Source organism: Harpia harpyja, chromosome 13 (genome assembly GCF_026419915.1).
Source record: "Harpia harpyja isolate bHarHar1 chromosome 13, bHarHar1 primary haplotype, whole genome shotgun sequence".
Taxonomy (NCBI): domain Eukaryota; kingdom Metazoa; phylum Chordata; class Aves; order Accipitriformes; family Accipitridae; genus Harpia; species Harpia harpyja.
Window position 1 is genome coordinate 10,961,572 of NC_068952.1, and position 21,974 is coordinate 10,983,545.

Below are 21,974 nucleotides of genomic sequence, written 5' to 3' on the forward strand. Positions count from 1 at the left end.
GTATTCTCCTCTAGGTAGTTAGACCGTTAGCGTAAGACTGCAACAATTTCCCTTTAACAAAGGAAAAAGAAATGCCAATCTCACTCTTACTTTCTTTTGCTATAAACAAAATACTGTCAACAAAGCCTCCAAGACTTCAAAACAATTTGATATAATTTTTTACATTATACTTATTTATGAGAGTGAGGAAGACAAGCCATGCCCTAAGATCTGCTGACATATACCACGCCTTCTCACATGCGAGTCTTAAGACAGAGACCTGCAGCATTACTGATCTCTTCAAATATTACAACCGCCGCCAGATTAAGCTTCTTTATAAATTTATTGATCACATTCTAATACAACATCACTGTCACCAGCTGTTCAATTGTCTGACCAAGACCAACAAATATGAAGAAAAAATGTGATTGTAGTTACAGCCTAGTACAGATGGATACAAGACTGGTAGATAAAATGAAGCACTCCCAAGAATTTGCAGCAAAAAAGGTATTTGCACAAATTAGATGCTCTCTGACAATGGCATCTCAAAAAACTGCATCAAATCTAAACTCACTCTATAAGTTCAAAGCCAGAAAGGGCATGAGCCCACAATATCTGATATAAACTATCTTTCTTTTTTTTTTTTTTTTTGTTTAAAAATATGAAAGATTACATTAAGAATGTGCAGAAGCTTGATAGAGGCTTTCCTGCTCTGGGATACATTGGAAGAACAAAAATTATCTTGATTAGCCTTACCACTAGAAGGCACCAGTTACATTTATTTACTAAACAGGTTTCAAGGACCGCTATCTGGCATCAAGGCTAAGTGGCATGGAAAAGCCCGTATCTGTACCAGTAACGTCTTATATCTTCCAAAACAGGTGGCTCTAACCAAACCGCAAACCACTTGCTGGGAATGGTCCCAGGCTCATGTGAACTCCCAAACTCTGCCTGGGAACTGTATGAAAGAGTGCTAGTCAGCTGGGCCAAAGCCATGCAAAGTGCTGTTCTAACAATCAACAGTATAAATAGTCACATTCCAATAGCTGCGAATGTTCCCAGACATTGTAATCTACCAGCATGAATGTACCTAAAATTTCATAATATACTAAAGCTGTACCAATGTTTATGCTGATCTGAACAAAACCCACTATTTTACTTTAAAATTGTTCATAGAATTTTGACAGGTAGATCTTTGGCAGAAATTATGCCAGATTATTTTATATCTGCTCATGAAAACAGGCAACAAGCAAAATAAGAGTGTTTAAATAAAACAAACCGTGACATGGATTACACAGGTATCGAGCTCTCGTTCTTTTTTACTTCTGATTCTCCAAATAAAGCATAAAATTTGCATTGAGAGGTCTCTAGTGGCACAACTGTAACAATTTCAAGTGTAGCTACTCTAATTGCCACCAAAGGAAAACAATATAACTGAGAAGACAAAGGAGACATTACAGTGAAAAGATTTCTGCATGTGTGAATATGAGGTAGTACAGCAGCATCCAAAGACTTCTCTGAATTTATCTTCATTTGGGGAAAGTTTTTACAGCAGTGTATATTTGTTGGACTGTGTTTCTCCTAAGAAAAATGCCTTTTTTTTTTTTTTTTTTTAAAAAAGGATATAGTAAGTCTTTGTGCAAAATCGCTGAGTTTGGCAGTGTGCATCAAAGCAGTAGTCAATGATTCCAGAATTTACTTTTAAAATCAGACAAGCATTGATATATTCTTATTTTGGGACCAAAAGCAAGAATCTCTTGAAACAAAACCCTATTTTTGATAAAAGGTAAGTCCAACATGAACTAGAACCATATCAGCAGCATTACAGCAATGAATCCTAACCATGCAGCCAGTTCCACAAATTGCATTAATCTACATGACGTTAGTGAAGACCTTATTTTGTATTACAACTAAGATACATAATTAAGATAATCCATAAAAGTGTTTAAAGATTGCTTATGGGAAAATATGCTATGCGAGTAAATGTGCAACAGTATTACTGTTTACAGATTGCCAATTTATGCTATTAATTCTGTCAACTACTCCTCTGCATTGGTTACCTCAAAGCTTCTTGTCAAATCAGTTTCCTTAGCCCGGGCTGCTAATAAAGCTTGCTCTGCTTTGCACAGCTTCTGGGTGAGATCACTGGTATCATGTTCCAAGCGTTGTTTCACTGCCATTACCTGTAAGAATGTTGAAAATCGACATTGTATTCACAGGCATATATAACTTTTTTTTAAACTCCCATTCTTGAACTCCAACATTCTATTACAAAATAAAACTACATTATTTTATCCCACCATGAACCTAAGCTTGCTTTACTGTGGTTTAGAAAATCACTGCGTATTGCCTTTCCAGTCCTTTGCCTCTGACCAGAAAGATAGTTTGTCTCTGAAATACATATATTTCTAGACTGTCTGAAATTGGATTAATACATCCAACTTGCAGCTACATCACCACAATGATATCTGTAGGATACAAATGAGATTGGGAATGTAACAGCCTTTTTGCTATGAGAATCAGAAAGTTAGGATCATAACTGCACTTATTGCTCCATTGACACAGATTTTATAAAAACTGAAGGGGTTTTGGCTCTTTCAAAATAGCCCTATAATGCTCCAGATTAAAAAGGAAGGAAATCTCATAATAAGGTCAAAAAAGGAAAAAAAAAAGTCTATTCTGAGGTCATTAGGTAATAAATTAGCTTTCTTGGAGAGAGAACTAAAAGGCACCTGTTTTTCCTCTCTATGAAATCAATTTCTTCAGTAAGCATATACAAAAGAATGTGCATGTTTCAGTTTCCACTGAAAACATTCGACTGAATGTATTCCCATGGCTATATTTCTAAAATAAGCCTGCAAGAACGCTGTTGTCTGTTTTGGAAACGCTGTTTCAGTTCAGCCTGCCTGTTAATGGGGGCTTGTCAATATAACTTTCAAAAAACTTGTGGCCCTTTTTAGAAATTCAGTTAGCTCTGCTGCTTTATAGGTGCTCTTGAGTTTTTTTGAGGCTTTTAAACATTCCTCTTTTCTGGTCACCCACTCTTCAGGCTTGTGCTGCTTTCTAACTTCCTTCAAATTGTGGCTTTGTGACAACTAATGTGTTCTAACAGCTAGCTGCTGCCAAAGCTGTGGAAGACCTCCTCCATACTGATGTTCCTCCTTACACAAGCCCTGACACTCATCTGATTTTGTGAAGAACCAGTTCAGGGACTAAACTGATCGCAGACACTTGTGCTTGTGTACACATATGCTAATTTATATATAATTTTTCTTTGCTCTTTTAGCTCCTGTATCAGCTCTCTGCAGGGTCACATGAGGGATAGCACTGCTAAAAAAAGAAGTACCAGGAGTGCATGGCCAGAGTGTATGAAATGGGACTGTTGTTCCAAAGGGCAACTACCCATTGATCAGTTTAGCTCTATCATCAAACTACACCTCTGCACATTTTCTATATAAGGTGTCTCTTGTTATCAGCTCCAGCTGCTACTCTCTCAGACAGATTTATTTTAGCTGCACTGTTCTGCATTCACATCTCCTTCCCTATGGTAAGTGGACTAGCCCCAAACTTTTAAAAGCCCCATATTTCACAATTAAATACATAGTATTTCAGTGAGAAACGGTAAATACAAAACAGCTAATACAAACTGTACAAAACATTAATACAAGTCCCCACATGAATTATTTTTTGCTTTCTATATAATTAAATTAAGGCAGTACTGCTGAGACAACTAAATATCAGCTCTAGTAGATTTTAATAACAAAAAAGCCTACTTTGTCAAATTCTGCCTGCAGAGCATTGAAGTCATTTTTGGCTTGCTGTAGCTCCTGATTCAGTTTGTTTCTTATCTGGTTGCACTGCTGATCCAGTGTTTGTAAGGAACGTTGCTGACAGGAGAGTTCCTAGAAAACAGTGGTATAGTAGCAAAGAAATAAACACATAACTGCAACAACTCTCTATTTTGGTTACTGGAGCCATAACAACTGATTTTCATTAGCAGATACTGCCTGCTCAGAGACACTTGTCTTACGCAGTGAACAACAGTTTAAAAACAACTTTGATGCATGCTGCAAATGTCACATGGGCAAGAACGGCCCTAACCCAATTTAGGTCATCTGCTTAAAAACTCCATTACAGCAACATTCCTATCACAGAAAGGGAAAAAATTAAAACTAGTGAAAGTAACAGTATTAAAATTCTTCATCGTAAAGATAAGTTCCATATAAGAATTACATTATACTGCAAGTGGACAAATTCATCTCTGCTATTATTTACTTAGCATAAAAACCCATACTGTAGGGTTGATTATTTTTCTAGGTGTCCTGGTTTCAGCTGGGATAGAGTTAACTGTCTTCCTAGTAGCTGGTACGGTGCTATGTTTTGAGTTCAGTATGCAAAGAATGTTGATAACACTGATGTTTTCAGTTGTTGCTCAGTAGTGTTTAGACTAAAGTCAAGGATTTTTCAGCTTCTCATGCCCAGCCAGCAAGAAAGCTGGAGGGGCACAAGAAGTTGGCACAGGACGCAGCCAGGGCACCTGACCCAAACTGGCCAACGGGGTATTCCATACCATGTGACGTCCCATCCAGTATAGGAACAGGGAAGGGGGGGCAGGGATTCGCCGCTCGGGGACTGGCGGGGTATCGGTCGGCGGGTGGTGAGCAATTGCACTGCGCATCATTTGTACATTCCAATCCTTTCGTTATTGCTGTTGTCATTTTATTAGTGTTATCATTATCATTATTAGTTTCTTCTTTCTCTGTTCTATTAAACCGTTCTTATCTCAACCCACGGGTTTTGCTTCTTTTCCCGATTTTCTCCCCCATCCCACTGGGTGGGGGGAGTGAGTGAGCGGCTGCGTGGTGTTTAGTTGCTGGCTGGGGTTAAACCACGACACTAGGAAAATTAAAAAATAGTCTTAAAATAATACCTAGCATGGGACTCAGCAACAAGATAATCTTACAAGGGCAGTCATGAAAACTGCACAAAAAATAGTGTTCCCAAAACAGACTTCCTGAAACCTGTAGAAGGACAATATACTTCATGTGGATCTTACAACATGCCAAGTAGGCATCCATTAGGATAAACAGCTGTACTTGTCATCTCTCATGAGGCCTGTTCCTATGCCTTTGGACCTTATAGTTCTGATTCTGCACAGATTTCAGAGGTTTATTAGGATGTAAAACAGTAAGAGGCGTGAGGGTAATAAAAAGCAATGAAGGAAAAGACCCAGGATATTTATCAGCAATAATCGCTATGCAAAAGTTACAATATGCTCTACTAAAATTCTAAGATCCTTGTGAAGGGGAAAAGGCAATAAAGCTCTTGTGTGCTTCTCTTATTAGAGCATAGGCATAGTTATTTCATACAGGCAAGCTGCTTCACTAAAAGACAAAGTACCATACTGTCACCAAACAGATCAAAAGAAAAGAAAGGACAGGGAAAAAAAAAAAAAAAAAAAAAAGGAAATATTAACAGTGAAGGAACTAGAGCTGATGTTTTCTGCATTGTGGGTCTGGCTCCCAGGTGCATGAAACCCCTGCACACAAGTCAGTGCATATTAGTCAGTCATATCTGAAATGATGTCAGCATCCCTTAGATTCTGCTCAAGAGCAAAAACAGGACAAGAGGCCCAAGCACTTCCTACACCAGGAAGACATCCAGTAAACAAACAGCTCTTGTTTATCAAGGAAAGTATGGATGAGTATAGAACTGTCAGAAAACCCAGAAAGATCAATGTCAATATATATATGTGTGTGTATATAATTTAGCATTTTTCTACACAGAACCCAATATAGATAAATCTGCAACTGCATTCCCACACAAGGTGACAGAAGCACTATACAATTTAGAAAGGAAAGATGTGACACCAGCTGGGTGTCACAGTAGCTGACACCAGTAACTAATGCTGACTAAAGTACATATTCACTCAAAAGAGTTCTTCTGCAACACTCTGGTCAGGAGCATTTCCCAAGCTCATGGAAGGAGGCCCTTTGGACCCCAGTGCACTCCTTATTAATGAAACGATTAATTCAATATCATTATGTCCCAAAGCATTCCAGTAATTATTTCTAAAGCTGATGGACTGAAAAGACTCTAAGCCCTATGTGTAACAGTATAAGAGAGAAACTGCAAAAAATCTTTCTTTCCTTAGATGAATGCTCAAAACAAACAAAAGAAGTGCTTCCTCTAGTTTTAGATGTCAAAAAATCAGTTATGCACATCTAAGCTAAAAGTGGAGGCTCCTTCCATTGCCAGCAGCCAAACACCCAGTTCCAGAGTGAAGACCCATATCTAAGGTGTCTGGAATAACCTACCTTCTGAAGGTGCTTCTGTCTCTGCAGAGAGTAAAGTAGAGGCCTAAGTAACAAGCTTAGACTGACGACTAGATTTCAGATGTCTGAAGTAAGGTTTGAATCTCACCTTTTCAATCTGAAGCTTGGATGGAAATATTTAAATAAAATTTGAGACAGAACGTTGTAAACTATGCCCTGATGTAAGCGTAACTCAAACTAGCAGGTGTTACCGTCTTGGAACAAGGCCTGGAGCTTCTCAGGCCTTTCTGAAAGTTCATGGATCTCACCTGCCTTCTAGAAACAGAAATGTAATAAGGACCACATCAACAAGGCTTTACAGGATGGAATTCAGTAGGAGCAGTGCCAGTATCTAGGTTTCACAGAAGGGAAGAGTCCCTCCCTGGGGAAGATGCACAGATCAGAATTTCCACAATATTACACAAATTTGGATGCCGGAATGTGTAAAACAGAGCTTTTAAATTGGACTTGACAGCCAACTATTATGAATAAGTGAATATTAAACAAACTTATAGCCTATAGCAGCTCACAGATCACAAACATTACAGAAAAAAAGAGTGTTCTTCACAGTTAATGGCCTTGCTGAACAACCTAGAATGACAGTATGTGGATTTACATATTAGTCTTATGAAGGCTTTTTTGTTTCTAACTAAAAATAAATTTTGCTTCACAGGAACAGTTCCTGTGCATGGCCCCTAAACTGCCTGACATCCAAGCTATCAGCTACTGAGACAAGCTGTAGCAACAAGCAACCCATGTGGAGGATGATGTACTGCTTCTCTGAAAGAATGTCTCAGAAATACCATATTCTTAAATGATCCCACTGGATAGAGTGCCAGTGCCCAAGAGGCATGCATCAGACATAGCAGAGCCAGTATGGACTGGGTTTGTAAGGAGAAACCATAACAGAAGGTTCATGGGCCTTCAATCCATCTTTTGATGAATACGACGACTGCTATATTTGGATCTGTCAGCAGTGGTTTTTTCATGCTACAACTATTCAAATACAAAGATCAGTTCTTCTTATTTACCACTTCTAGACAAGGTTCAGTATCTCTTTGAGATCCTGGGTTAGCATCTAGGTTAACAGACTTCATGAAACCACTTTTTCACTCAAAGAGCATTGGTAGAAGCACTGTTCACTCCAGCAGAATTCTTCTGCTAATTATTTTATCTTTCTGGATATACCTTGGAGAAAAGGTTTCAGGTTAAACATCTGACACAACAATAGTCTTCTTCAGGGCAATGCCCGTACCCAATCCCCAAAGCAAACTTAAAATGCCCATCTGAAACGGCACTATCACTTCCAAATCTATGTCTTGGATTTCCTAAGACTGGTTATGTTATTAAGCTTAAAAAGAAAAAAACAAAGACTTTAGACCTAATCCAAATCAGTGTTAATGCTAAACATAACTTCACTCCAGAAAAGTTCCTGGGGTACTGCTACGCTTTGTCTCTCTGCAAGAGCTGGCACGACAGAAACGGAAGACACTTGTGCCAATCCTGTATTTTTACCATCTTCTGAGCATGAACCAAAATTAGAATAACAGAGATATAATCCTAAAGAAATTATTTTCCTGTATGCGAGATGGAAGAAAAATTAACTCAGATTCCACAGAAATAATTGAGTCAGTTATTAAGTTTGAACGCACATATACATAATTCTGTGAACAATGAAGCCTAGTTTCTCATGGATTTCTATCTCAATTGGGTCTCTCGCACATAGTCTAGTGAATACTAACATAATTCTGCATCTCTCCAACAGCCTCTCCCCTCTATTGGATGTTTGTTTTCAGTTTTTCAGTTAGCGTTTGCAACTTTTACCTCTCTATCAAATGTAATTGTAATTAACTGAAAAGCAGATACACAAAATAAGTGATGTGATTTCATCTCCTCAGGAAGTCAAAATTAAAAAGTTCTTCTTGCCTTACCTGTTGGTATTCCTTTTCCTTTGCCTTTATTTTCTGTTCTAAAGACTGACGAGCACTCTCAGCATTTTGTCTTTGGCAATTCAGTTCTTCTGACAATCTTTTCACCTTTTGCTCCATCATTTGGACCTATAATAATTTAGTTATCAATCACAAGTGTTAAAAACGCAAGTGATGTTTTATTTAAATTTATGTGCATTTATATAAAAAGACTGATTTCACCTACTACAATTGTTGTAGCATTCATATAACCTACAGCACAACTTTAGCTGGTACCATATAAATTCTTAGCAATCCAAAGTACTAAACTCATACTTGTTTATGTTAGTGAGAATACATATACATAGAGAATATATGTATAGAGAGAATATATATACACACTTATATGTATATAGTTAGGGGGGCATGCGTGGATATATACACGTGTATACATACACAAAAAATAATAAAAACATCTTCAGAAAATCAGTGTCTTTGACAGTCTAAGTAAATGTACTGTATCTGATACTAAAAATAAGAGTCCATTTTCAGTACCTCATGTTGCTATGAACTAAAGAATGACCACTAACTGCTAAACCACTACATGTTTAGACTGAAAATAACTGGATATTCGACTGAATTTCAGAGTCATTCAGCACATTGATTTGGACAGGAAAAAAAGGGGCAACTATCGTAGTCTACTTCAAGAACAACAGAATAGTGTTTTTCACAATTTAAACTTTAATTAAAAAAAAAAATCAGTAGCCTATGTTCTACGTTAACCTCCACGTTAAGAGTATTTCAGCTTGTTATCTAATTCAGTTTATTATGTTAATATTGTTACCTTAGAGAGTAGAGCAATGTCGACCTAACTCCCTGAACAGAAAAATGCATTTTTATTCTAAACCCAATCTGTTAATGCAAAATATGTACAATAATTTTTTTTCCCAAGGGAGTAAGAAAAATGGCAAAGGGTGAACAGGACTGTTTTCTTTTCCAGCAACAAGGGCTGTTTAATGAGTTAGCGAAACAATAGTCCATCTGTATCATAAGAAAATAAGAAGCAGGTAGTAGTATTGGGCTGTCTGATTATTAGGCACAGACTGTAGGCATTGTGAGCTCCTGTAAGATCACATGGAAACTTGCCTGCAGAAGGGCTGCAGGCCTCACAAGATGTGAAAATACTTGATAACACAGACGAGGTGCTGTGGTCAAGGTCTGTGAATAGTACTAGTGACAAAGCAGCACACAAGGGGCATGCCAAAATTAAATTCAGGCTATGAGGCAGGAAACCAAAACCCAGAATCTCAATGCAGTTCTACATCCAAAGCCCAGGGGGCAGGCAGAGATCCAATTTCAGTACAAGAAAGAAGAAACAGAACAGAAAGGAGCAACCTTCAGATAGCAGGACCAAAGGAACCTTCTGGGACAAGATGCTGCGCTGCACTTCAATTCAAATGGGGCCAGTCAGTCCTACTCCTCCTCATCCTTCCCCAGGCATGTTCCTAGCTATAAAACCTTGGCCCTTCCCTTGTGCTGGATTTAATGCCCCTTCAATTCCTTAGTAAAACAATCCAGCTCTCTTAAATCCATAGAAAATTAACAAGGCAAAATTAAATATGTAATATCCTAATCATTTAGGAAGTTGAATCAGGTCATTGGGGAGAATCAAATAAATGAAAAGAAAGACTTTTTTAGAGGAATTGAGCTGTTAGGTTGGGTCAGCTGTCTTCCCACAAACTCACCACAATGAGAGTGCCTTTATGTAGTCAATGGACTGTGTCAAGAATATGATTTTACCTTACTCCCAGCCAAGGCTTCCCCTAAACCAGTTCCTCACAGAGCTAGCAATAGCCGAATTTTGCTGTCTCTCTCAAAAGGCAGACTGATTAACCCTCAACATGCAAAGGTTTATTTTTTAAGGACCAATACAGGAGTTGTGGGAAACAGCAGTTTTCCAATGTACTTAGGTAGCATATAGAAACTTCCTGACAAACATGGATAACAAATATTATATCCTGAGAAGATACACACATAAACATCTTTTTTCCTATCCTGTAGATGAATTAAAGTAGTAGAGAAAAAGCAAAAAGATAGATGGAAATATGAAGATTCAAGGAATTATGACACCTGTGCACTACTTTCAAATTTGTCAAATGCTGTGAAAAAGGACTTTAGGAAGGTAATGCAACTTGATTAATCAAGAAAGAGAAAACTCTTCTTACTTGCTGTCATCTGCAGTTTGAATTAAATGATTTTAAACACTAGCATTGTCTTCTTTGCATGATTATGAGCAAAAATCTGAACAATTTCACAGTTCTATATGTATGTATTTAAATACACTCTGTAAATTCTTGACTAAGCAACTTGTACTATCCTATTGTTTTTTTTACTATGAATCCAAACTCCTTAGTATTCAGTTGTGAAATCCAATTTAGAAACTACATATATTCTAAATCTTGCATGGCATTTTTACCTAGATTTTATTTTACACAAGTATTTTACAATCCAAAGACTGTGCCCGCACAACATTCTGTAGTGTAAGCAAGTTACTGATTTTCAGCCAAAGTTGCACAACAGAGTCTATTTAAGGTCAGAACTTGCCACCAGATGTCATTGTTGCTCTATGCAATTTGATCAGAAAATATTTTTCAGAATTCCAGTCAATCTTTCCTGAGGATGAAAAATATTTCTTCAGGTGGTATAAGAACCTTCCAGAAAATGGATGACTGCTTCCAAGTATTTACATTTTTACAGGTAATACATATCAAGCTAACATTTACTTCTAAAAACTTGATCCCCAGCAAATGCTCAAGAAACTTAAGAACCTTGGTTCTTACTAAAATGGCTGAAAACTGACAAACATTAATACTGGGAACGAATTGTAAGGACAGTCAGAAGATGTGTGATCCAACATTTTACCTGCGTGGTGGCTTGATCAAGTTGTGTTCTCATTTGAGTCAGTTTATCTCTGGTTTTGTTCAGAACTTTATCCTTCTCTGTTAATTCCAACTTCATCCTGTCCAACTGCAGTTCAGTCTCTTGATGTTTATGCATGTGGGTTTTCTTCACTTTTTCTTGAGCTTGCAGCTGTTGTTCTAGGTCTTTAACAGTGGAATTTAACTCTGAATTTTAAAAACAGTAAAGATTAGGGATACTTTCTGCTCTGAAAGGTACGTCTTCCAGGTACTCAAATTTCCAAGTGTCTACACGTTCTAAAATATTTAGTATGTTTGATAACAACCCAAGCTCCTGACACAGGCAGACACCCTGTAAAATGTTCAGCAAGCTAAAACAAAAGTTTCAACTCTCTTCTACTACATCAATGACCAAAACGATCAAGACCAAAAGATAGCTGACTCTAAATCAATAATTTCCACCTTGTAATATATGAGAACACAGCAAAATGCAAGGTCAGGCATAAAGGCTGCAAAGACAATTTGTTCCTCTGCTGGTTTGTTTTTGTTTGTTTATTTTTGTTAAAACATATAGAAACATGTCACTTGACATATCTATTTTAATTTTTTTTTTTTTTGAAAGGAAAGATATCCACTACAAGCATTTTGGGGGGGGCAACTGTGAGCCTCTGCTTCCAAGAGGCTTTTCAGCTATCGGTCATCTATATTTTATATTTTAACCATTTTCCTGTCCCAAAGCAGCATACATATAAAGCGAAACCAAGTGATCTTGTCACAAAATCCACCAGTAAGAGTTTACCTTCCAAAATCACAACATAATTTTACAGCAGAAAACTTTAGGCAGCTATAGGGAGTGTTACACAGAATTACTATTATCTGGTAATTCTTTTTGTTAAAAAAACCCTGTCTTCCTGATGCTGAATTTATATGGCTTCCAAGTTGGAAATGCTGCCTAGATTGAAGTTTTACATGTAGGTATTTGAATAAGCAGTTTGGAGAATACAGGAACTTGTAAAACAGTCCTACAAGAAACAGTGGAAAAGCTGGTCCAAATAGTAGGTTTAAGTAAATGTTCACCAAATCCACAACAAACCACTTGCTCTCTTTCGACTATCAGATATCAGGAATGAATATTTCTTCATGTCAGTATGTGCAATACAGGACCATATCTTGCTTTTTCATTGTACTTTTTGCATCATACTTCATTCTGTGCTTCCAGTAACATCCATTATGGACAAACTCAGTTATGCATTAAGCATATTCAGTCAATTAATTTTTAACACAGGTATTGCTCAGCCATAAATCTCAAGAGTCATACAAAATTAAGGAAGCAATATAATTTAACAGTGACATGTAATGAAATCCTGAAGTTTTTTAACTCTCTTTTAAGACATCTGTTCCATGAGCAATGGAATTATTGGAGTAGGCCATTTTCCTTTTATATAAAGTCCCCTACCCACCCCAAAAATACAAACACTTCCCTTCTACCTCTCACACCCCTTACGTAAGAGATACCACAGCTTGTGGATAATCTCTATGTACTAGCTGATCTCTGAAAATACATACACCAACAGCCAGCTGGGCTAGCTGCCAAAGGCAACAACAGGTATCTTTCTCTTTTCCTCGCTAAAGCACTAATTTCAATACCTCTCTTCTACCCACACACCAGCTTCCATGAAACCATATAGGAGACTGCCTCTGGGTTTTAAAGAAATATATCGGATACCTTGGTTCTGTGCTCTTAGCTGCATCACAAGTGAAGAATTACAATTCTCAGCAAAGCTGTTGTCGAACTCATTCTTTTCTGATACTATACTCGAATTTGTTTCTTTTTCCGATGGAAAAGAAGATGTTGTAGATCTTCCCCTTATAGGTGTTTCTTGATTTCTAGATGGTGTCTTTTCTTGTTGCCATGAAAACACAGATGAGGAAGCCTGATGCCGAGCAATCTCCCTATGACTCAAAGAGCTTTGGGGATGAGGCTGATTTCTTTTCTGTGTCCAAGAAAAAAAATCTATTGCTGAATACCAATATTGAAGTTTTCATAGTACTAGCCACAATAATTACTGAATTGCTTCCTGGAATCATGTCATTAAATTTGGAGCCTGAATGTACCAGGTAGGCTTTGTTCAATTACATTTTCCAGATGCGTTACTCCACTTTTTTTTTTTTATTTTTAATGCTTAATTTTACTTACTATCTTAATTATTGCAATTATTTAGTATTACAAAATACTGTGTGGTCTTCAACAATATTATTCAACTCTTTTTCAGATCACTGATGAATACGCTGAACAGCATAGTTCTCTTTACCAATCCTTTTCAGGCTCCACAGTTGATCATTCCCCAGCTGTAAAAACTGACCATTTATTGCCACTGCCCTCAATCTTTACTTTTAAATTTGCAAGAAGAACTCCCCCTTATCAAAACTGTTTTGTTTTTCCAGTGTTTTGTGGATATCCAATGGCATTATACTGATCACACTTAACTCACACATTCTCTAATTTATTCTTTAAAAAAACAAAAACTCTGCAAATACGTGAGGCGTGATTTCCCTTTACAAATAAATGGTTGATCTTTTCTCCATACACCATACCTATGTATGCATCAATAAACATATTGCTTTATTTTCTAACAATTTGCCCAGGACAAAAATTTGGACTGACTAAACCACATTGTGAGGAATCAGCACTGTAAGCTTTTTTTAAAAAATGGCATCATCCTTGTCACCTTCCAGTGTCAAGAGAAGAATGAAATAAGTTGCACATCACAGTGATTCAGCAGTCCCACACTGAAGTGCCCTATCAATTCATGGGTAAATATTATCCATATCTGGTGATTTTTTTTATTACTATTCATTTTATCAATCTATTTTAAGACTACTTCTGACTTTTCAATTTGAGGCTGTGCCACAGATTCAACCCCAATAAAGAAAGGCATTGATACAGAAAGCTTTTTAAGCCTTTAGATAGTAAATACCAAATAAAAAATTATTTCAGCTTTTCTGCAATGGCCCTTTTTTCCTTGAGGGCTTTCACATCTTAGTCATCTATTGGCCTCAGAGGTTCCCTAATACGGTTCCTACTAATGTGTTTGAAAAATTTACTAGTTTTTATTTGCTAGCCCAATTATTTCTCATAATCTTTTCAAGGCTATTTTATTATCCTATCATATTTAACTTGGCAAAACTGACACTGTTTTCTCTTGTCCTTGCTTGCATGAGACTTCCAGTTTTTGAAGGATGTGTTCTCATTTTTAATGCCCTTCTTTCCTTTGCTATTGAATTATGCTGGCTTTTCTGGATTCTCCAAGATTACTTCTGAATGGCAGTACACACAGATTAATTATCTTTTTTTTTTTAATTATACTTTCAGTGATGTAGAATCTATTTCACTAGTTTTCCACTCCATTTTCCAAGTTCACTCAGTAGTTACTTTCTTAGATATCACACATACCATTCTCAAGAGATACTTACCTTAACCTGGATGGTTCTCAGTTCTAATTCTAGTTTTTTTCTTTCTTGTACTTCTTTCTTGTATTTTTCTTCTAGTTCTTCAAACATAGCATCTGCAAAGACATGATGAATGCTTCTTCATAATCTAACTTAGTACATAGGTAATCTTTTCTAGCCTATTACTATCACAGGAACGATAAAAATGAACAGCTATCAGAAGTGTCAGATCACAAGGATGAAACAACTGTATATACAATATGCTCAGTAATTTAGGACCTCAAAAGTACACTGGTGGGATATCTGGAACTTGATATTAGAATGAAAACACAGCTGTTAAAAGCAAGGATCCAATGCCAGAATTTTATTTTTTTAACCCCTCTCTCTCTAACAAATATGTGTGTGTACATATAATATATACACATTAAAAAAAATTATATATAACATAGATATGTTACATTTTATATATACATACACACAGATTACATACTTTTTTAAATTTTCCTACCAGCATGCCAATAACATTAATATTACTAAGAAATGACCAGAAAATAAAGCTGGATCTTTTCCTTAAGTTCCCTTCAAATGCAATAGGAATTGGACAAAGAATTTATTTAGGATTCATCTGCTGAAACTGTAAAAGGAGCATATTAGTCCAAAACAAAAGTCTTGATTCCCTTTTCTTAAATTTGTATATAATTCTACAACTCAGGAAAATTCTAGAACTAGAATGCTTTGTAGCATTCTAGGAAGCAGTTGAGGGAGGTGATTGTCCCACTACACTGCACTGGTGCGGCCCCACCTTGAGTACTGCATGCAGTTTTGGGCGTGTCAATATAAGGACATCAAACTATTAGATTATGTCCAGAGGAGGGTGACCAAGATGGTGAAAGGTCTCCAGGGCAAGACTTACAAGGAGCAACTGAGGTCACTTGGTTTGCTCAGCTTAGAGAAGGCTGAGAGGTGACCTCATCACAGGCTACAGCTTCCTCGAGGAGGGCAGCAGAGCGGGAGGTGCTGATCTCCTCTCTCTGGTGACTAGCAACAGGACACAAGGAAATGGAATGAAGCTGCATCAGGGGAAGTTCAGATTGGACATAAGGAAAAGGCTCTTCACTGAGAGGGTGGTCAGTCACTGGAACAGGGTCCCCAGGGAAGTGGTCATAGCACCAAGCCTGTCAGTTCAAGGAGCATCTGGATGACGCTTTTAGTCATATGATTTAGTTTTAGGTAGTCCTGAGTGGAGCAGGGAGTTGGACTCAATGATCCTTATGGGTCCCTTCCAACTTGAGATATTCTATGATCTTAAAGAATTTAAGACTCCAGCTTTCCAAGGAAAAAACCTCCACAGCAATACCATTTTAAATACAGTTATTTAAATCATTTTAATCTAATCCCCATTTCAGGAGTGCCACGCTTAATGGAATGCTTGACATTGCCTCTACTGTACCCCTTTTCAGATATGTATAAAGAAATTAAAAGGAACAAGAGTGCAAGAAAGTATCTCAGATTTCCCATTGGAGTAAGACTGAGATGCCAAACTCACAGAACATTTGTTCGCAGCGAAGAAAGAGGTAAACAGCAGGGGTAATATTGAACCCATCAAAGTTTTTCAGCATAGACAGCATAAGGGTGTCTGGCTACAGAACAGTTCTCCAGTTAAAGAAACTTCCTTTCACTTTTCCAGTTCATTCAAATATTTTAAATCTATTTGATGTCACTAATTTGAAGATAGAAGTGATGCTTTGAAATGGATACAGTGCAAAAATTGTGCAGATTACCATGCACAATAATAGTCTAAATAACAAATATTTTTCTAAGGAAATAACATATGACTGTTGACTGAACTTTAGCAAAGTACTTGTGGTACATGAAGGAAGAAATTTGCTCTTCGCTATATGAAGGGAAGAGTGGACACTAAGAACAGGCATTCAAAAAATTGCTGCAGTGTGTTGATAGATATTCCTATTACTATTCCATGTCCATCAACTTAGTGCTAAAAAGTTGTAATATTTGCAATAAGTTTTCAATCTGCACTAATAATTTTTAAACTGGCAACCTATGGTGCTATGAATTAGACACTCTCATAATAAGCTATACAATAGGGACTAGGCAACACAGTACAAGTGTAGTGTTCAAAATACTCCTCCACCTTCCAAGAAAGCTGACAGTTAACTATCTGTGCTAAATGAAAAAAAAAAAATCATTTACCATTATGACTTTGAATTGGTGTTAAAGGAACTGTAAAACTTTTCTGTGGAGTGCCACTGAATGATAAGTCTCCTGCAGCTGATGTTTGCTGACTTCTGTCAAGCTCACATTTGTATCTGTTTAGGAAAGAAGCAGCAGAAGAAATTAGTAATGGAAACTAAAAGGTTAATTATCTATTTTTAAGAGCCTGAAATACACAAATAAATTATATGATTCTAAGAACTCACTTTAAAGATCAAGTCAAGATACATCCACTGAAAATTTTTAGGTATTGTAACACAGAAGTATGAAGAATATATTTAGAGTTTCAACATATTTCATCAATTACATCGGAGTCACGGCTAAAAAACAAACCAACCAACCCCAAGTAGATGAACATCAGTTAGAACTGCTTAAGGTCTCATTGTATGAAGCTGTAGTCCAGCTAAACACACTCAAATCACTGTAAACACTGATCATATAAAACTCTTACTCTTCAGTAAACATCTTTATAGTAGGAAACATACTACTTTTATTCTATGTTCTGATACTGTGCACTTTGAGAAACCTACATATATATACCTCATGAAAATGGAAGGGAATACCCTCCACCTGACAGTGTATTTTTCATGAGTAACATTTACATTGCTACCCAAAACACCACAGCAGACTACACATTCCAGTGACTCCTGTGAGCATGAAGAGTTACAAACTCATCCAATGAAACCAGATAACTAGTTCAGAGGTTATAGAGGCACTTCCATCCTGCCCAGTGAGCACAGGTTCCAGGCTGCAGCCCATCACATTAGTGACTCTACAACTTGCCTTTCATTTCCCCCTCCCTTTTACGGCATACCAGGAACTCCTCTCCCAGTGGATTGTCAGTTGCTATAAAGTGGTAAATAACCAGTTATCAGCATAAAACAAAACAGAACCAAATACGAAACCGATTGCCAAGATCAAGCTGTATGTAGTAACTGATGATCTTCTGTGATGGACAGCTATGTGAAGTAATATAATGGGAATGAGAGAATTCAGTAAACTGGACTTAATTTTGGGAATGGATAAATGGAATGCATATCCTTAGCCCACAACCTCTCTGGCCCAACAGTTGACAGCAGATACAGAAAACATGAGTGTGGTTCTGTCAACCCTGTTGAACCTCACTAGATTCTTCTTTGACAGATCTCAGCAACTCCTTACACAAAGCTGGTGCTTCTACATGCCATAAGTTGTTTTGTTGAAATTTAGAATCTTTTCACAGCAGTCACATACTTCAACTACCTTTAGTTTTCCCAAAGGGGGATGGCAGGGCAGGGGGCAAAGGGAAAAAACAGAAAGACCAACACAACTTCCTCTTTATTTGCTTCTATTAGGACACATATAAGGCATACTACCCAAAAGTTATAAGGAATTAGACATACTGCAGGCCATGAAAAAAAAAAAAACCCTAAACAAAAAAACCAAGCCAACCAAACCAAAAACAAACCATGAAGAAACCTGTTATCATAGATTCACCCCTCTCTACACCAGTAATTCTGCATTAGTAGTACTAGCACAATGGTTTATTGCATAGGCAGGATACTCAGCCTTATTGATGCACACAAAGTTTCAGAAATACTTTTATTCAAGAATGGAGGGTGCCTCTAGTATGAGAGCATGTTTAACAGATGACAACATTCACTTCACTATGGGCAACTGTTCCATTTGTCAGATGAAGGATTTTTAGATATGTCTGCATTACAGAATATTCTTTTATTGCATGAATTGCATTCCACCTCTACAGACAGTAAACACATACTGTCTCAGTAGTAACAGTGTTTGCAAGCTGAGGTGTTATGAATTAGGCACTTCTTTACAAAAGCAACTGGATTCAGTGATTCAGTCACAGCACCATTGCTTTTGGCAGCTTCCTCTTCTACTCCAACAGATGTTCACGCCTTCTTCTTCCGGTGGTCATATTCTATTGGTAGACTTGATCTTACAGACTGAATTGTCCATGTACTTTCCTTGCAACTCCAAGCTCTTTGCAGGTTTCTTTTGCCAAGTGACTCAGTTGTGCTAGGGGGTTTTGTTGTTGTTGTTTTTGTTGTTTAAAATCACAGAATGAATGGCTCCCTTTTCACGTGATACTGCAGAATTCCCCCAAATTAAACAGGAACTATAGGTGCTAGCACACAGATTTAATGTCGAAGTCTGTATGTGCATATGTGTATGTAAAAACAGGGCGATGTTTTGAGATTTTGGTCACAAAATCTGAATGAAGCATGAGATAAAGAGAAACTAGAAGACCATGAAGGATTAAATGAGCAAAACATGAGAAAATAACCACTGCACATAGGTTAGAAACATACAGCAAGTCCTCACCTTTTCAGTTCTTGTTCTAGCCTTTCGATGTCTTTCTTGCTGGAATTCAGTTGCCCTGACTGAATGTTGACTTGAGATTCTTTTACTTGAAGATCATGTAAAGTTTTCTGCTTTGCTTTCTCAAGACTGTCACACAATTCCATCAAGCTCTGGTTCTCTCTCTTTAGTATTGCAGCTTCGTTTTTTTCATTTTCAACCTAGTTGGAATAGACACCATTTAAAAAAGGTCTCAAGTCCTCTCTACACTTTGGTGCAATTATTATAATTTTAATAACATGAAGTTTACATACTGTTATTGTCTTCCTAGCATTTCAAAATCCTGACAGCACTGAAAACCTCCAATATACACGTTGTTTAAACATTCTTGGGTGTGAACAAAACCACATTTCCTAAAATTCAACTCAGAAATTGTTAATGTCACTATTTATTGACTAGATACAAGCTCATAAAAAAAATCATCAATCCTCAAATACTAATAATCCACACTAGTCTGCATTCTTCACTGATCATCTCACTTCTCTTTCTAGCCTATCAACTTCAGCAACCAGAATACCTTGAGTCACTAAAAGAGTGCACAATGATTATCAAGAGTCACAGGTTTGAAATTGGAAGGAGCCTGGCAGTAGAAATGTCCTTCTCTTCCCCTCCAGCTTCTGAGGGGCAGGCTGCAGTCAGGCTACATTTTTGCACAACATTATTCTTTTGACTGAAAAGTAGTAAGCATTAGCTGCTGCTTCTGAGAGTTTTAAAGCACACCTATTCAAGCACACCCCTTCTTTTTGTCTGGGGAGCACAGCAGTTCCTCTGGATGGTTGAAATAAGTACCTGGAAATTCATAGGAAGAAACTCAAAGAAAACTACTAGGCTTAAGTTTTGCTAGAAAGTTGTAGCAGCCTAAAGGGAATAAAAGGCAACCTTTGTAAATTGCCTCTGAGCTGTATTCAAACATTATAAAACAAAATTCAGCCAAATGGGTCACTTCTGATTTGAAGCATGGCAGGACCCTGACCAAGAGGGTCTCTGGTTTCCTGGCTAGAGGGCTAACAGGGTAGAGTCAGATGAGGTATAAAATTACAGCCTTAAAGAAAAAGAAAGCCAAATCCCAAAATATAGTCTCTACAAGGAAAAGAGAGAATTACATAAACTAAGTAAAAGATGACAGGTATCTGCAGGCAAGGTGAAACAGTAAGAGGCTGTCAACCATGCAGCTCCGATATAAAACAGGCCTAGTCTTTATCAAGATTTTTAACAGGCATAACAATAAAGTAATTTCTTTTCCTAATCATAAAGAGATGTAGGAAAGCCTCAAAGTAAAGAAACACTTGAACATTCATGCCAGACACAGATAGGAGGCAGGAATTCTATTAACAGTCAATGAGAACCGAACAGAAGGGAGAATATGGTTAAGTATGAAGTAAGATGAAGAGAAGCAGTTTATATTTCTATGCTACCCTTCCGGTCAGTCAGTGGGAAGAAACAAAACACTAACCTACCCCCTAACAACAATCAGATAATAAATCTTTATAATTGTGTTTGGCATGGAGAACAGCATTTTAGGAAAATTACTGCAGTACCTACGTTACCTTCTGTTTCTGTTTTTGCAAAGCTGCCTCCAAAGACTCTAACTGGAATTGTCTTTGCTGACGCTCCTTTTTAAGCTTGTCTACTTGACTTTCCAGCTCATGAATCTTCTGAAGGACTCTGGGGGAGAGGCCTTCTTTCCATTCCTCCACAGCCCAGCTCATATTGACAGGATTCTTGTTTAATACAAAATGGATAGTACTATGCCTGAAACACAGAGACAACTACAATTAGATCTTGAAAGAGGTTAAATAAGCCTCCCTTTTAAATAAACTGCATTTTTAAGCTTAGCATTGATTAGAATAGGGTATTTCACAACCATGCAGTCTTCCTGATCTAAACACCGAGCAGCAGCTTTTAATATTAGGTCTTATTTTGACATACTTCTGTCCAGTTAAGATGAGATTTTAAAACCTCACATTAATCAATCTCCTAACAATAACACGGTTTATATTCTTATAATTGCATTTGACTGCTGTATTTCAGAAAGTTTCTCTCCACATCTTATTTTGACGTTCACACTGCAGATAGTCATTGGTACTTACAATGGCATTGTACTTCAATGGTGTTCAACCTGAAAGCCTTGCAGAAAAACATGCCTTCGTTTTAGGTGGCAGCAATGCTTCTTTCATCACATAAGTTTTTCAAAGCAATAGTGCTGAGCTCGGGGCACTGAAAATGCTCTCTACTGGCAGAAACAGTTCTACGGCACTTAGTCCTTAAACACAGGTTTGACACACTCGTACGGTTTTATTTTTTATTGTTACAATGACTCCGCCCCTGGAGGATCTGGCATGGGCCTATTTTCTCGAGACACCAGAACAGCTCAGAGATTATTTGTGAGAGAGAAATTGCCTCAGAATAAAACTAGAGATCAACGACGGACGGACAGAGCCCACCCAGGACTGTGAGGCCGGGGGTGTCAGGAGTCTCACCGGGCTTGACCCTCGCTCGGCTGAGGGAGCGGCTCCCCGGCTTTGCCGCCTGCCGGCCCCCCCTCACGGGGACGGACCGCGCCGAAGGCAGGTACCGCACGCACCCCCACCCTAGGGGAAGCCGGGGGCAGTGCCCTGCTAACGGCGCTTACCCGTTCTATTAAGGCATCATCGGAAGACACTGCGAGGCCCGCTCGGGTTGCCTGACACCCCCGGTCCGGGCCGCGCCGAGGCGGACAGCCGCCCGGAGACCCCGCCCGACCGCTCACTCACTGTCAAACGCCGACCGGGGTCCGGCGGCAGCCGCCCAAACCCCGGCTGCTGGCTGGCTGG

General features: G+C 37.9%; 1 protein-coding gene across 3 annotated transcripts in view; it reads right to left on the reverse strand.

Moving 5' to 3' along the window:
- Nucleotides 1–21,974, reverse strand: part of CENPF (centromere protein F) — a 45,183-nt gene extending 23,209 nt beyond the window's left edge. For 2 of the 3 annotated variants that reach the window (XM_052806446.1, XM_052806444.1), the window contains exons 1-10: nucleotides 21,915–21,974; nucleotides 20,709–20,913; nucleotides 19,126–19,322; nucleotides 16,780–16,895; nucleotides 14,593–14,684; nucleotides 12,845–13,112; nucleotides 11,123–11,325; nucleotides 8,225–8,350; nucleotides 3,753–3,881; nucleotides 2,040–2,162 (exon numbers count right to left, since the gene is read on the reverse strand). In XM_052806446.1, coding sequence (XP_052662406.1) covers nucleotides 2,040–2,162; nucleotides 3,753–3,881; nucleotides 8,225–8,350; nucleotides 11,123–11,325; nucleotides 12,845–13,112; nucleotides 14,593–14,684; nucleotides 16,780–16,895; nucleotides 19,126–19,322; nucleotides 20,709–20,870 — 1,416 coding nt within the window. In that variant the 5' untranslated portion in view covers nucleotides 20,871–20,913; nucleotides 21,915–21,974. Of the gene's footprint in view, nucleotides 1–2,039; nucleotides 2,163–3,752; nucleotides 3,882–8,224; nucleotides 8,351–11,122; nucleotides 11,326–12,844; nucleotides 13,113–14,592; nucleotides 14,685–16,779; nucleotides 16,896–19,125; nucleotides 19,323–20,708; nucleotides 20,918–21,914 lie in introns of those variants that run through there. The other variant, XM_052806445.1, reaches the window with a different exon arrangement.